Here is a 13,425-nt window from a genome sequence, read left to right as displayed (position 1 = left end):
AAATTAATTTGTAGGAAAGTCAAATAGAGCCAATGACATTTTTCAGCCACCAGCGGGGGCACTGCCCCCTGGTCCTCTTCAATCTCCGCCTTGGAGTACAATATTATAATTTTCCCATTTTTGTAAAAACAAGAACAGCAACAACAAAAATCCCTTATTTAAACATAAAACATTTTTGGTAGGGCTTTGAGAGCGTTCGGAACAGACCATAGGCTTTCCCATTGATTTCAGAGATAAAAGATGATTTGAGATACAAGTGTTTTCAGTTACATGTGATGTCACAGAATGAATTAAACTAGTACCTTGATTCACCAGTGTTTATATTAAACACCAGGTGACAGTATGCCACTTCGACAACCTTCGTTTTTCACGTACATTCTGATTTTTTTTTTTTTTTTTTAAGTGAAAAGTTTTCATTTGAACATTTCATCATTTCCCATGGGAGGAATTGATTTGAAATTACACTGATTTCAACGAGACTATATCTTCATTAACATATCACAGTCTTTTTTTTTTTATTGATTTAATCAAAGTTATTCACTCGGAATGCCTTTATTGAAGGTGTGACCAATCCCGAAGAAATACAATCAAATGTGATGGAGGCCATTCAAGACAAATTCCCACTCTACTGTCTTGGTTTTGGTTTTGACGTCAATTTTAAATTCCTGAAGAAGCTGTCCTTGCAGAACAATGGTGTTGCACGCCGTATTTATGCTGACTCTGACGCTGATTTGCAGCTGAAGGTAAATAATTAACCCTTCCATGCATGAATTATGATTTTTTTTTTCTTAAATGTTCTTATTACATTCATATAAGACAGTGATCTCAAACCTGTTGAATTCTTATGCCTGTCAGAATTTCTTGTATGTTTTTGTGTTGTTTGTGAAACTTCTGGCTAAGAGTGTGACTTTTTTCAGTGTGTGTGTGCAATGTTTTGGGGGGGCGATTGTGGGCATTTTGTTCATGTGAGATATCTATACTCACATCTGGCCGCTACTAGGCTACATTAGGAAGGCAGTTTTACCAAATCAAATTTTTTTGTCATTGCCTTGTTGTGTGGCCATTCAGTCCACCGTTTTTCTGTATATAACAGCCTTAAAGAGGTAAACGTGTAGAACTTCTGTTCAGGGCAAAATTCAGAGGAATAATAACAAAAGACATCACAACCACCTGAAACATGCTGTGGTCATAACCCAATTATTCAGCGCACTGTAAAATGGACATGTTATCCGTACCTCACCGCTTTGCTGATTGGAGTCACTGCCCTATATCTCGCTTTAAAGCTCTTTATTTTTCTCTTGCATTGGAGCCAGGTTCTTTGGGGTCCCCTCTCAGCCATCTCGAGAGATATACTTTCAAACACTAATTCGCCTTTGAATTGTGTCATTCCACCAAATACGTTCCTATTAGTAGTAGCACTTGGCTATTACTGTTGCTATTTCACCTGTCGCTGAGCAATACAAACTGACATCTTTTTCGCATCCCTTCCAATTCTGAAGTGGTGGAAGAAGTACTCTTTTTTTTTTTTTTTTTTTTGTACTTAAGTAACAGCGCAGACCTTCTTCTTTTCCTTTCGGCTTTTCCCTTCAGGGGTCGCCACAGAGAATCATTTGACTCCATCTAACCCTGTCCTCTGCTCTCACACCAACTACCTTAATGTCCTTTTTAACTACATCCATTACTTAAGTAAAAGTACAAGTACCTAAGAGAAAAATACTTGAGTACAAAAGTACTTGTTTTAAATCTTACTTAGGTAAAAAGTAAAAGTATTTTCTCTCGATGCAAAAATATAATATACATACAGTATATATTTCTATATATGTATAGTACATACAGAGATCTGAGTCAATATTCAAAGAAACAACTTGAAAATTAACTGACTGCAGTTTTATTTAACTTTGCAGAATGAAAAAAACAAGTAAATAAAATTGACTGCTCCGTAAACAGCTGCTTAATAAGCTCAAAAACTCCTAAACTTAGCTTGAAGGGAAGTTCTGATTTGACATTGTGCTTAATGTTTGAGTTAGCGGGGGTTGAATTAGTCAGTGGAGTCGATTTCAACAAATTCCGTGCAGTTTGTTAGTTATTTATTAGTTTCAGGGCTCCGGAGTGGCTAAGCTAGGGCGAGTCAATAGGTGCGTCCTAGCATGCCAATAAAAAACAACATACGCACGCATGAAAATCACAGATGACCCATGCAATCAATAGTGTTTGCTATGTTTTCAGGATGAAGTTATTAAAACTTACCATTGCATGTCAATAACTGTAGTATGAACAGCACCATTTGTAATCCAGCAGCTCTGTAGGTAAGAGGCTGCAGAGCGGAGTGATATTTTTTCCACCGGTGTGTTTATGTCGTGGCCAGCAACAAGTATCCACACCTTGTATTGTTCCTCATTCCTCATAGGGAATTTGTGGAAACTCACATTTGCCCATTTCTTCTGTCTGTTTCCACAGCCTCTAAATGCACGTTTAATTATGTTGCCGTCCTTCAGTCAAGACTCCGTAGACTGATGTTGCATTCTAGGAAGGTGGGAAATCAGAGTTCTCTAACCTCCGACCATGAAAAATATCATTGGAACGCCACTCAAACTGGGAGGTCTTAGTTGCGACGTCAGGAAAAAAAAAAAGTAAAAGTAGAGTTGCTTACATCAGACGTCACCCGACAAAATGTGTTTCCTGTCGAAAAGCAGACCGTCAATCGTAAAACTAAGATGTTCTCTATTTATCTTAGCTGTCGTTTTTCCTCTATTATCTGATCGCTTACGAGAAGGCAGGTTTGCTGGAGGTCAACATGTCTGTTGATGGCCAAAATAAAAAAAAAAGAAAGTCTTGGAACGCTTTGAGATCTTAACCATCCAAGTGGGATAAGTTCAACTTCCCACCTTTCTTGAATGCAGCATGAGCACGAGTGGCCGAAGCACTTCTCTCTATTGTTATCCCATTACGCATCTGAAAAATATATACCTGCGGAAATAAATTAATTATGGCAGTTTAGTGTGAGATTGTTTTGGCCGCATAGGTATTTTGAACACCTATCGGCATTAAGAATTTAATTGACTATGTTAGATCTGTTAATATCGTTTATTATTGGCATGCTAGGAAGGGACCATTGACTAGCGCTAGCTTCCACTCCAGAGCCCTGAAATTAATAAATAACTAACAAACTGCACAGAATTTGTTGAAATCAACTCCACCGTCTAATTTAACCCCCGCTAACTCGAAGATTAAGCCTAATGTCAAAAATTTTGCACTTCCCCTTGAATGGCAGATTGCAAGCAACTATTAGGTGCATACCGCCACCTACTGTAAAAAAGTGTGGTGTTTTTATTGGCCAATATCTGGTTCACCTGCCAAATCTTGTTTGTACTCGTGTTGCTGCCTCTAGTGCTCAGTTACGGTATAGTTTCACAGGCTTATCGATTGCAGTGAAGGCATGAAAACAAAACTATCAATGGCGTACCGCAAGCAACACTTCCGTTCATTAATATTGATGACGTTAGCTACTGTTGCTAAGGGGGGGACACGTTACCGTTTGTCCCCAATAGGAAATGAATGGAAATCGTGTACGAAGGAGATGTTAACAGAGCTAAACCTACCGATGGCGTAATGCAAGCAACATGTCACTTGCGCTCATTAATATTCATGACGTTAGCTACTGTTGCTAAGCGGTGACACGCTATCGTTTGTCCCAATAGGATATTAATGGAAATCGGGTACGAAGGAGATGTTTAAAGAACTAAACCCATTTCCATTCTCTCTGAAAATGATGTTCCTGGTGCCAAATTCACTGGCAATAATATGGAAGAACATAAAAATGTTCAGTTAAAGGGATGGCTTGAGTGTTGAGGGCTGAAAAACACGAAAACAATGAGCCGACCTAACCATAGCCTTAGCTTTTTTTATCGACACCTTTTTCTCACGCGACTGACAATGAATGACATTCTCCTGTTTCAACAAGCTATCCTTTACCACCTGCCCTGTCTTTCTTATATATTATATCATCTGGTTTTCCTATGTATCTGACCGTTCTTAGCTTTAATTTGTATTGTTAGTTTTGTGTTGCGATTGCCAGAGGCGTAGCAAGGGTCCCCAGGGGCCCCAGGCAACAAGCAACATAGAGCCCTTCGAGCCTGTTCAAGGAAGGGGGACAGTTGGACTTGGAGCAATAGAAGAAAAAGTAGCAACACAAAAATACCACCATCGGATGCGGAGGTATATACCTATGTGTGAAATCAGTAGTCAGATTGGCCCTACAACCCACCAAATTCAAATTATTCCGTAAAAAAACACTGATTGGCGGACTACCGACCGAAATGAGTATTGAATTTGCTAATAAAATTGCTTAGGATTATTTTAGATGCATATGTTATATTTTTCTTATAGGGTATTTGACGAGGAATACAATAAACCCATTAATAGACTTTTTTGGGGGAAAAATCACCATTTCTTTAAGTAGTCACATGAATAATGAGGTGGCCTGTGAAAATCAACGTAAAACAACTCGGCAAGGACTTTCCATAGAGTACTTGGTGAGTCACTCTTTAAACAATAATGTGGTATTAATAGCTGATTGGACTTTCTTAAACATGTATAATATACCTCACATGGTTAGTGCTGATTGGGATTGATAACAGAACGAACACTTTTAATTTTTCATTAATAACAAATCTTAATTCTATAATTTATTTACACTTCCCCTTTACTAAAGTTTTTTTTTTTTTTTACAACAGAAAAGGTAACAGTGGCAGTCAAATACCATTTTAATTCTTTTCAGGTCATTCATTGTCAGACAGAAGCAGCACGGCACAACGTCATGCTAAAAAATAAGTTAAAAATATCAAAACGGCTTACCTCTTTGTCCTCTGAAAGGCCATACCAACCTAACAAAATGTTTACTGCCTATGAAATGTAAATGGATTCACCGAGCTGGCGTTAAAAGTTCGCGCAAGTCGAGTCATTATTCACATTTTTTCCCTCCGAGTTTTTTGTTTCGGGAAACGTATGAAGAAAACATCTTTCATTTGTCATAATGTCTAGAGTCGTTTCAACAAGTCCCATAAAAGTGATGTTTGATCGGCATGTTCGTTTTTGAAAAATACCGGAGAAAAGTAGCAGAAATAACATATCTTCTCTGCGAGGGTGGGTCTATAACGTCCCACATCTGCTTTACGATGCGACGTCACGGTCGAAAAATAACATTCGTGCGGTACACTATTCACAATGAGGAAAAAATGAAAGCAGACAAAAGTAATGTGTAACGCATGCGACAATTTGAAAAGTAATAGAGTAAAAAGTATAGATACCCACTGTAAAATGTAGTAAAGTAAAAGCAAAAAGTACCACTTCATATTTGCACTCAAGTAAAGTACAGATACACAAACATTTACTTACAGTAACAGTACAGTAATGTAAGTTTACTTCGTTGCATTCCACCACAGCAATTTTGGTTCCTTGAGCTGTTGAGCTACGTTCCGAAAAATCTGACCCATTTCAGGTTTAAAAGCACATACGAAAGTGGCTTCGATCAGATTTGAAAATATCAGATTCCGTATGAGGCGGCCTGTTCAGACTGTCATGAAAGAATCTTACTCAACTTTGTTAAAGGCAAAGATTTTCCTCATTTCAAGCTATGGTCTCATTAACAGTGGCTTGAACGGAGGTCGGTTTGCTTGGTCACATGACGTTAGTAAGACCGTTTTTCTCAACAGGGATTCTACGACGAGGTGGCTAATCCTCTTTTGACAGATGTGACTATGATCTATGGTGGCGGGGCTAATCTGACGCAGACCAACTTCAGCCAGTATTACAGTGGTTCAGAGATTGTGGTGGCCGGTCAGATCACTGACAACAACATTGAAACCTTCTCCCCAAGAGTTGTGGCCATTTCAGTAAGCATCCGTCTTCACTGAACATCACTTATGGAAATAACATGTTCTAAAAAAAAGTTTTGCATTCTGCAGAGGAACGCAAGCATTGTTTTCTCTGAGGAAAAGGGTACCACAGAGTTGACAGATGACAGCAACATCCAGAGAGTTTGGGCCTATCTGACTGTCAAACAGCTTCTGCAGAAAGAGTCAGTAAATACACATACCATTACAAATATACAGTATATGTGTTTTTTTTTTCTAAATATCTTATTTGGATTAAAAAATAATAATAATAATAACTGAACCTTTCAGCTGCTTGGACACCCAGAATACTTTCTAAATGCTGAAAGTTTTTATGTGTTGCAGGAGAGCATGGTATACTTTGTGCTAGTTTATATCATGGAAAGAATGCAGCTGGACAGAAGAGGCTTTAAGCACAAACAGAAAAAAAGGAAGAACAATGGAAATAGTGATACAGAAAAATTATTAGCTTACTTTCTTCGTAATGAAAAGTTGCATATTCCTGGAATTCCTAATCCTTCTTTTTGATATAATTTCATTCATATTTTTAATTTAGCTTTTATACATTTTAAGAAATTGTAGTTGTATTACTACGCCCAAACGACACAGATGGGGAAGCAAATACTTCATAGGAGGCCTATTTTCCCATCCAAAAACAGCCGTTTAGGTCTAAATTTTTCATGCTCATGCGTTTTCTCCATACAAGGTGTGCACAATGGCAGTATACATGCTTGTTGGATAGTTTACGTACTACTACTAGGCTACTACAAAGACAGCGTTCTATTTCACCTGTCTTACAGTGTTGAAGTTTTTGCATTGGAAATAAAAACACCCGTGTATTATGATGCAAATCACCACAGCTAGACGGTGCATTACACAAACACATTTGAAAACTAAAAGGTCCAATGAGCCTCTCGTTTAACACCCCTTTTTCACAACACAAAAATAAATTGCACACAGATATCCAAAAGCACTCTGCACGGCAGCAGCTCAAAAGCAACAACAAACAATAATATGGCTACAAAGCAAGCATGTCTTACCTATTTGAAGACACCAAAGGCTGGGAGCTGCATTGTTGGGCTCAGGTGTCGACGGTACGTTGCTCCCCCTTGGGCTAGTGATTCACCAGAATCATCTTGATAGTCTTAATCTGCAGCTAACTTTTCCTCGCTGGGCAATATTATAGAACTGTCATCATAAACATCTTCACTTCCGACCTCAAATTGAATTTTAGAAAATTTAGCTGTTTTTGTAAATAAAAAAATTGCTAATTTGTTCTTGCGCCATGTTAACGCTTCCTCTGTCAACAGTTAACTTTTCCGTTCCAATAGCACCTTATTCAAGGTGACGAGGTAGCAACCAAGCTTTCATGTGGTGCTAGTGTTGCACCGATACCATTTTTTGGCCCCGATACCGATACCTGGCTGTGCAGTATCGGCCGATACCGATACCACCCCGTTTATATATAAATATATATATATATATATATATATAATCCCCCCCCCCCCCCCCAAAGAGCTACATAATTGGATGTGAAATCATTGCTATCAAGGCTTTGTCAGGCTGTTGCTTATCTTTGCAAAATAGGAAAAAGACTAGAGCAAAGTCCTAGCCTAGCCCAACAGTAAGAAAGTAAAAATAAGTTCATAATAATAAACTCTGAATGAACTGAGTAAACTTTTTTAAACCTCTCAAAGGCCAAACAGTGCAACTTTCATGAAATTATTGTCCCATTCTGCTGCTGGTTAGATTGTGTTTTGTTGCTGGGCTGTTAGTGGGGGCGTTCCTGACGTCGCACCTGAATCCAATGCAGGCTCATCAACGCAGCATTTAAGCACGGGTGATCTCAGAGAAGGCTGCTGAGATATTTTCCTTGCTGATCGCCATTTGACGTCTTGCACTATAGTCTCGCTACATTTGCTTGTTACGCCCCTACATTGGTTTTTTTCTGTTAGTGTTCTGCTCTCGTTTGTAACCTCTACCATGTGCAGGTATTTGAGTGTTTTTATTTTGGCTTTTTGGCTCGCTGCCTATCGTCTTAGTTAACCTTCGAGTTTGTAGTATTGAGCTCCGTCGACCTGCTGTCACGGACTCCTTTTGTTATTTCTACTATCCTGCGATTGCGTGTTATTTTTTGTTTGCAATCATTAAACCCTTGTACGTATCCCCCGCTTGTTGTCCGCTTTGAGGTCCAACCTTGTTTCCGCATTTGCGGACGCTAACAATTATAAGTAATAATAATTGACCACAGCATCCCGTCTCTCTATTAGCCTCCTTTTTTCAGGGGGGGGGGGGGGGGGGAGCCCCTTATTTCTATTTCTGAAAGGTGGGAACCCTACTTTGGAAACAGTTCCCAAATTACTGCAGCATTTCTCTAAGTAAAAGACAAAGTAAAGTTGACGTAGTGAACTGACCAGAGATTGTTGCACCGGTCCAGCGCCCTTCCTCGGGATAGCAGTCCTGCTCTTGCAGGCTCAAACTCGTTGTGTTTGTTCACGTTTCGTCTTCAAATGTTTCATCAGGTTCGAGGTATTAAAACTAGCCGATTTAACTCCACATCTCGAAACTTTCAGGCCGCAAATCTTGCATGCAGCCATTGATTTTAATTGACGGGATTTCTATTTTGAAATATTTTCCGACCGCCGCCATGTCGGCGCCGCCAATCGGCCTTGTCATTGGTCGGGAGTGGCTATTGGCCCGTTCTCATTGGTCTGGAGCAGGCCAATAGCGATAGCTGCTTGGTGTTCACGTGTCATCACACAACACAGAGACAGAGTGTAGTGAGCGCCAGGAGAAAAAAAAAGGCTGCGGTCAAATGTTATAATAATGGACCGGTAAATGGTATCGGCGCTTTGTTGGTACTCGCCGATACCACCATTTCGGGCCGGATCGGTGCCCCCTGCCGATACTAGTATCGGTATCGGTGCATCTTTAGTGGTGACCATGTTATTAACAAAAAAAATTAAAAAATAAAACTTTTTCAACATATACATTTAATCCTCAAAGTTAAATATGCTATTGTTTCAATGTTTTATTTTTACACACACACAAGAAAAATAATCTACTGTTGTGTTCCCTGAGTGTAGCACCAGGTGGCAATGTTGCCTCAATAGAGAGTAAGAGACGCGAGGAAGAAGTCTGCTATGATGTTATGCTATGTTGTGATTGCTATGCATGATCCCTACGAGCTGCTGCTGCTGCATTGTTCATTTTATACTGACTGCACAGTAAAGAGTTCCAATTGAGTTTAAACCAGTGCTCGTTATTTTTATATGGACACCACATCTACCAAAACACTTTTTAACCCCCCCCCCCCAACACCAGGAGGTGCTGCAGCACCCCACTTCTTGCGCTTCTGACCCCTAGTAATCGTAATAAGAAGAGGGAAGATAGGTTGGATAGGGATGTGTCTCTGTAAAGTGAGTGTGCAAGCAACGTTAGTAATGTGAATCTCCAAGGTTCAGAGCAGGGAAAGGACCTTGACCCTGATAGTGACACCCCATCGGGGCTATCAGGGGGTGATGGGAGTGAGAGAATGACAAAAGGTCACCACAGGACTAAGTGGGGCGGTGTGGTTAGGGTTAGGAGTAACATTAGGCTTTCAACATGTTACACCACTAAAGAACACATTTCGCACCTAAAGTACGTCACGCCCCTGTCTTGTTGGCCACAGAGAGACTCTATCCTTTTCATCCACAAAATTGCCATTTGCAAGGGAGCACCCAACACCTCCAATATTACCACAGACATACCACTAATCTCCAAAATTGGCAGGAAGTGTTTTGCATTTGCAAAAAAGGGCCATCGACAAAAATAGGGCCCTTTATGTCTGTTACGTTGCAAATTGTTTTAATATTACACAATTAACTTGACAGGTTGCAGTTATCAGGAGCAGAGAAGGAGAAATTGAAGAATGAGACTTTGAGGCTGTCACTCAAATATAATTTTGTGACCCCACTAACGTCCATGGTGGTCACAAAACCAACAGAGGAAACCACGGAAGTGCTTGACAAACCCATTGAAGGACGTCCACATCGTGGGGGGTTCACTTTCGGATCGAACAGCCAAAATGTGGGGACTAGTTTACACAAATTCAGTGTACGGGGAAGCTATCCTCGTGCTGGAATTAGTCACAGTGAGTATCATTCATGTCACCAAACAGTACACACACTAGACCCACATTCAACATACACGTCTCTCTTTCTAGAGCTACAAAGCAGGCCTATTTCAGGTAAATTGTATTATGTTCAAGGGCAGCAATGATGAGTGCTGCTGTCTCTCAAATTTTCTAATTCTAACTTTATTTTTTTGTAAGAGTATGCAAATTAGATCCAGCTGCATATTAATGAGGAATAGAATTTTACAGAGGGGCTAAGGAGAGGACTTTTAAAAAAATGACATTCTGGGCACCTTCACCGCAAATTGTTTTGCAAACCTAAATGCTAAAATGACATCCAAGGTTATTAAAATATAAAGTAAATAAATACAAATTTAGTGCCACTATAAGAAGTATTACGATTTGATTGCCATTATTAGTATTATGTTTTGATACATGTAACTGCTAAGTATAGCAACGCCTTCTTAAAATAATCACCTTAGTCATATTTCTCAGATTTTTAGGAAGACATGACAACAACAAAACAAAACATTTGTTATGTTTTTTATATTTATAAACAATTGTAATCATTTTTGACTGAGGCAATTGTTTTAACAAGGTAAGAAAATGTTAAATGCACTGTACTGGGTTTTTGACATGTTTCCTGAACACAATTGAGACACTTTAGCCTCTTCTTCCTGTAGCTCTTAAGTTTGGTTGTCACTGTCCTTGTGTATTGGTAACACACTCAACCGACACTTTTCAAATGTACTTAGTGAGATCAAAACATGATCAAATTAAATACAAGTAAATGATTTATCACAATCTGTTGTTGAATGAATGAATTAAATGTCTCTTTTTTTTTTAGGCGGCAGAAGCGGTTTACCAGGTATAACATTAATGACACAGAGGGGGAAGCAAACACTACGTGACTTATTCAACATTTAAAAAAAAAAAGAAAAACATCACCAGACAAAGACAGGCTTCCACATGACCTCAATAGATTTTCTTCATTTAACAAAACAAAGACAAAACAAACTTGATAGTACTGTAATTTTCTGATCTAAGGCACACCTGACTATAAATCACCACCCACCAAATTTGACAGGAAAACAGCATTTGTTCATAGATAAGCCGTACCGGACTGTTTTGGGATATTTACACTTTATTTTACAGCAGCGTCAAAAGACTGTCATAAGACTGTCATAATTATTTCATGACACTGTCATGAGCATTAATTAATGCTTCTGACGGATGTCATTTAGTATCATCCAGCAAATTAACTCACTTTTGAATGGATTTAAAAGATTCGAGCTTGGCATAAATTAATTTAGTGATAAAATTTGCCAAATGACACTTAATGACATCCGTCATACAGTGCCTTGCAAAAGTATTCGGCCCCCTTGAACCTTGCAACCTTTCGCCACATTTGAGGCTTCAAACATAAAGATATAACATTTTAATATTTTGTCAAGAATCAACAACAAGTGGGACACAATCGTGTTGTGGAACAAAATTTATTGGATAATTTAAACTTTTTTAACAAATAAAAAACTGAAAAGTGGGGCGTGCAATATTATTCGGCCCCTTTACTTTCAGTGCAGCAAACTCACTCCAGAAGTTCAGTGAGGATCTCTGAATGATCCAATGTTGTCCTAAATGACCGATGATGATAAATAGAATCCACCTGTGTGTAATCAAGTCTCCGTATAAATGCACCTGCTCTGTGATAGTCTCAGGGTTCTGTTTAAAGTGCAGAGAGCATTATGAAAACCAAGGAACACACCAGGCAGGTCCGAGATACTGTTGTGGTCATAATTATGACGGTCTTATGACATCGCTGTCAAATAAAGTGTTATCTATCAACCCAAATAAATCGACACATAAGCCACACTGCACTATAAGCCGCAGGATTCAAAATGAGGGGAAAAAGTAGCGGCTTATAGTCTGAAAACTACATTAGTAACATTCATGCATTACATAAAGTTGTACTACATGTTTTTTTTTTCCAATGTGTAAATCAATTCCTTTTTCCTGACAGGTCTTCCTGGTCTTTCTGGTAAGCTGTCACAATTTAATTGATTTTTCACAATCTTTATTATTGTTTTTTTAAAAATATTATTATTATTATTATTATTTTTTTTTTTAAATTATTTAAATTGCTTTTTTTTGTAGGAGCCAGTGGGAGTTCACCAGGTACAACATAACACAGATTGTAGGGAAAATACTATTGGACTTGTACATCGGCTTCCTTAAATGCTTTTACTAATTAAAAAAAACAAAAAAAAAACATACTTGACTCGGCATAACAGTTACATTCATATTAGAAGCAATACAACCCTAGTTCCCCTTCAAGTTTGACTTATTTTTTTTTTTCCCTGACAGGTCTTCCAGGATTTTATGGTAAGTTGTCACAATCACCATATGAAGACACATATCTTAAATGCTTTTCCCCATTTATAAACAAACAAACAAACAAACAAACAAACTTGATAGTCGTTACATTCATGCATTACATTACTGCCTGTTTTTTGTTCTTCCAGGTGTTGGTGGTAAGCTGTTTACAACAAATGATTGCTGAAGTACATGACAAGACTTTGAAAGATTTTCACTTTATTTGCTGTATTATTGCATACGGCATATGGCATATGACAGATGCCAACATATGTATTAACATAAGTAACTAATTAATTTGGTTGTAGTTTGTAGTGATGCCAATTGTGAACTGTTTGTGACATTTGTTAGTATCCTAACTCCCACAAATATGTATGCTAATCGGAAAGCTTCTTCAAATTTACTTAGTAAGATCAAAACATGATCAAATGAAATACATGTAAATGATTTATCACAATCTTTTGTTGAATGAATGAATTAAATGTCTGTCTTTTTTTTTGTAGGCGGCAGAAGCGGTTTACCAGGTATAACATTAACGACACAGAGGGGGAAGCAAACACTACGTGACTTTTTCAACATTTATATACAAAAAACATCACCAAAGACAGGCTTCCACATGACTTCAATAGATTTTCTCATTTAACAAAACAAAAACAAAACAAACTTGATAGTACAGTAATTTTCTGATCTAAGGCGCACCTGACTATAAATCGCCACCCACCAAATTTGACAGGAAAACGGCATTTGTTCATAGATAAGCCGTACCGGACTGTTATGGGATATTTACACCTTATTTTACAGCAGCGTCAAAAGACTGTCATGAAACTGCCATAATTATTTCATGACACTGTCATGAGCATTAATTAATGCTTCTGACAGATGTCATTTAGTGTCATCCAGCAAATGATCTCACTTTTGAATGGATTTAAAAGATTCAAGCTGGACATAAATTAATTTAGTGATAAAATGTGCCAAATGACACTTAATGACATCTGTCATAAGCATTCATTAATGCCCATGACAGTGTCATGTCATAATTATCAC

The 13,425-nt window shown here is 38.3% G+C and overlaps 1 protein-coding gene across 1 annotated transcript in view; it reads left to right on the top strand.

Annotated features, from left to right (window-relative positions):
• LOC130921786 (inter-alpha-trypsin inhibitor heavy chain H3-like) overlaps positions 1-13,425 on the top strand; it is a 38,845-nt gene that overhangs the window by 10,904 nt on the left and 14,516 nt on the right. The window contains exons 10-19 of the mRNA XM_057846066.1: positions 562-743; positions 5,712-5,891; positions 5,964-6,076; positions 9,767-10,026; positions 10,099-10,122; positions 10,856-10,876; positions 12,029-12,046; positions 12,163-12,183; positions 12,373-12,390; positions 12,885-12,905. Coding sequence (XP_057702049.1) covers positions 562-743; positions 5,712-5,891; positions 5,964-6,076; positions 9,767-10,026; positions 10,099-10,122; positions 10,856-10,876; positions 12,029-12,046; positions 12,163-12,183; positions 12,373-12,390; positions 12,885-12,905 — 858 coding nt within the window. The remainder of the gene's footprint in view (positions 1-561; positions 744-5,711; positions 5,892-5,963; positions 6,077-9,766; positions 10,027-10,098; positions 10,123-10,855; positions 10,877-12,028; positions 12,047-12,162; positions 12,184-12,372; positions 12,391-12,884; positions 12,906-13,425) is intronic.

Source organism: Corythoichthys intestinalis, chromosome 9 (genome assembly GCF_030265065.1).
Source record: "Corythoichthys intestinalis isolate RoL2023-P3 chromosome 9, ASM3026506v1, whole genome shotgun sequence".
Classification (NCBI taxonomy): Eukaryota; Metazoa; Chordata; class Actinopteri; order Syngnathiformes; family Syngnathidae; genus Corythoichthys; species Corythoichthys intestinalis.
The sequence above is the reverse complement of the archived record's forward strand: the minus strand, read 5'-3'. Positions and strand labels throughout refer to the sequence as shown.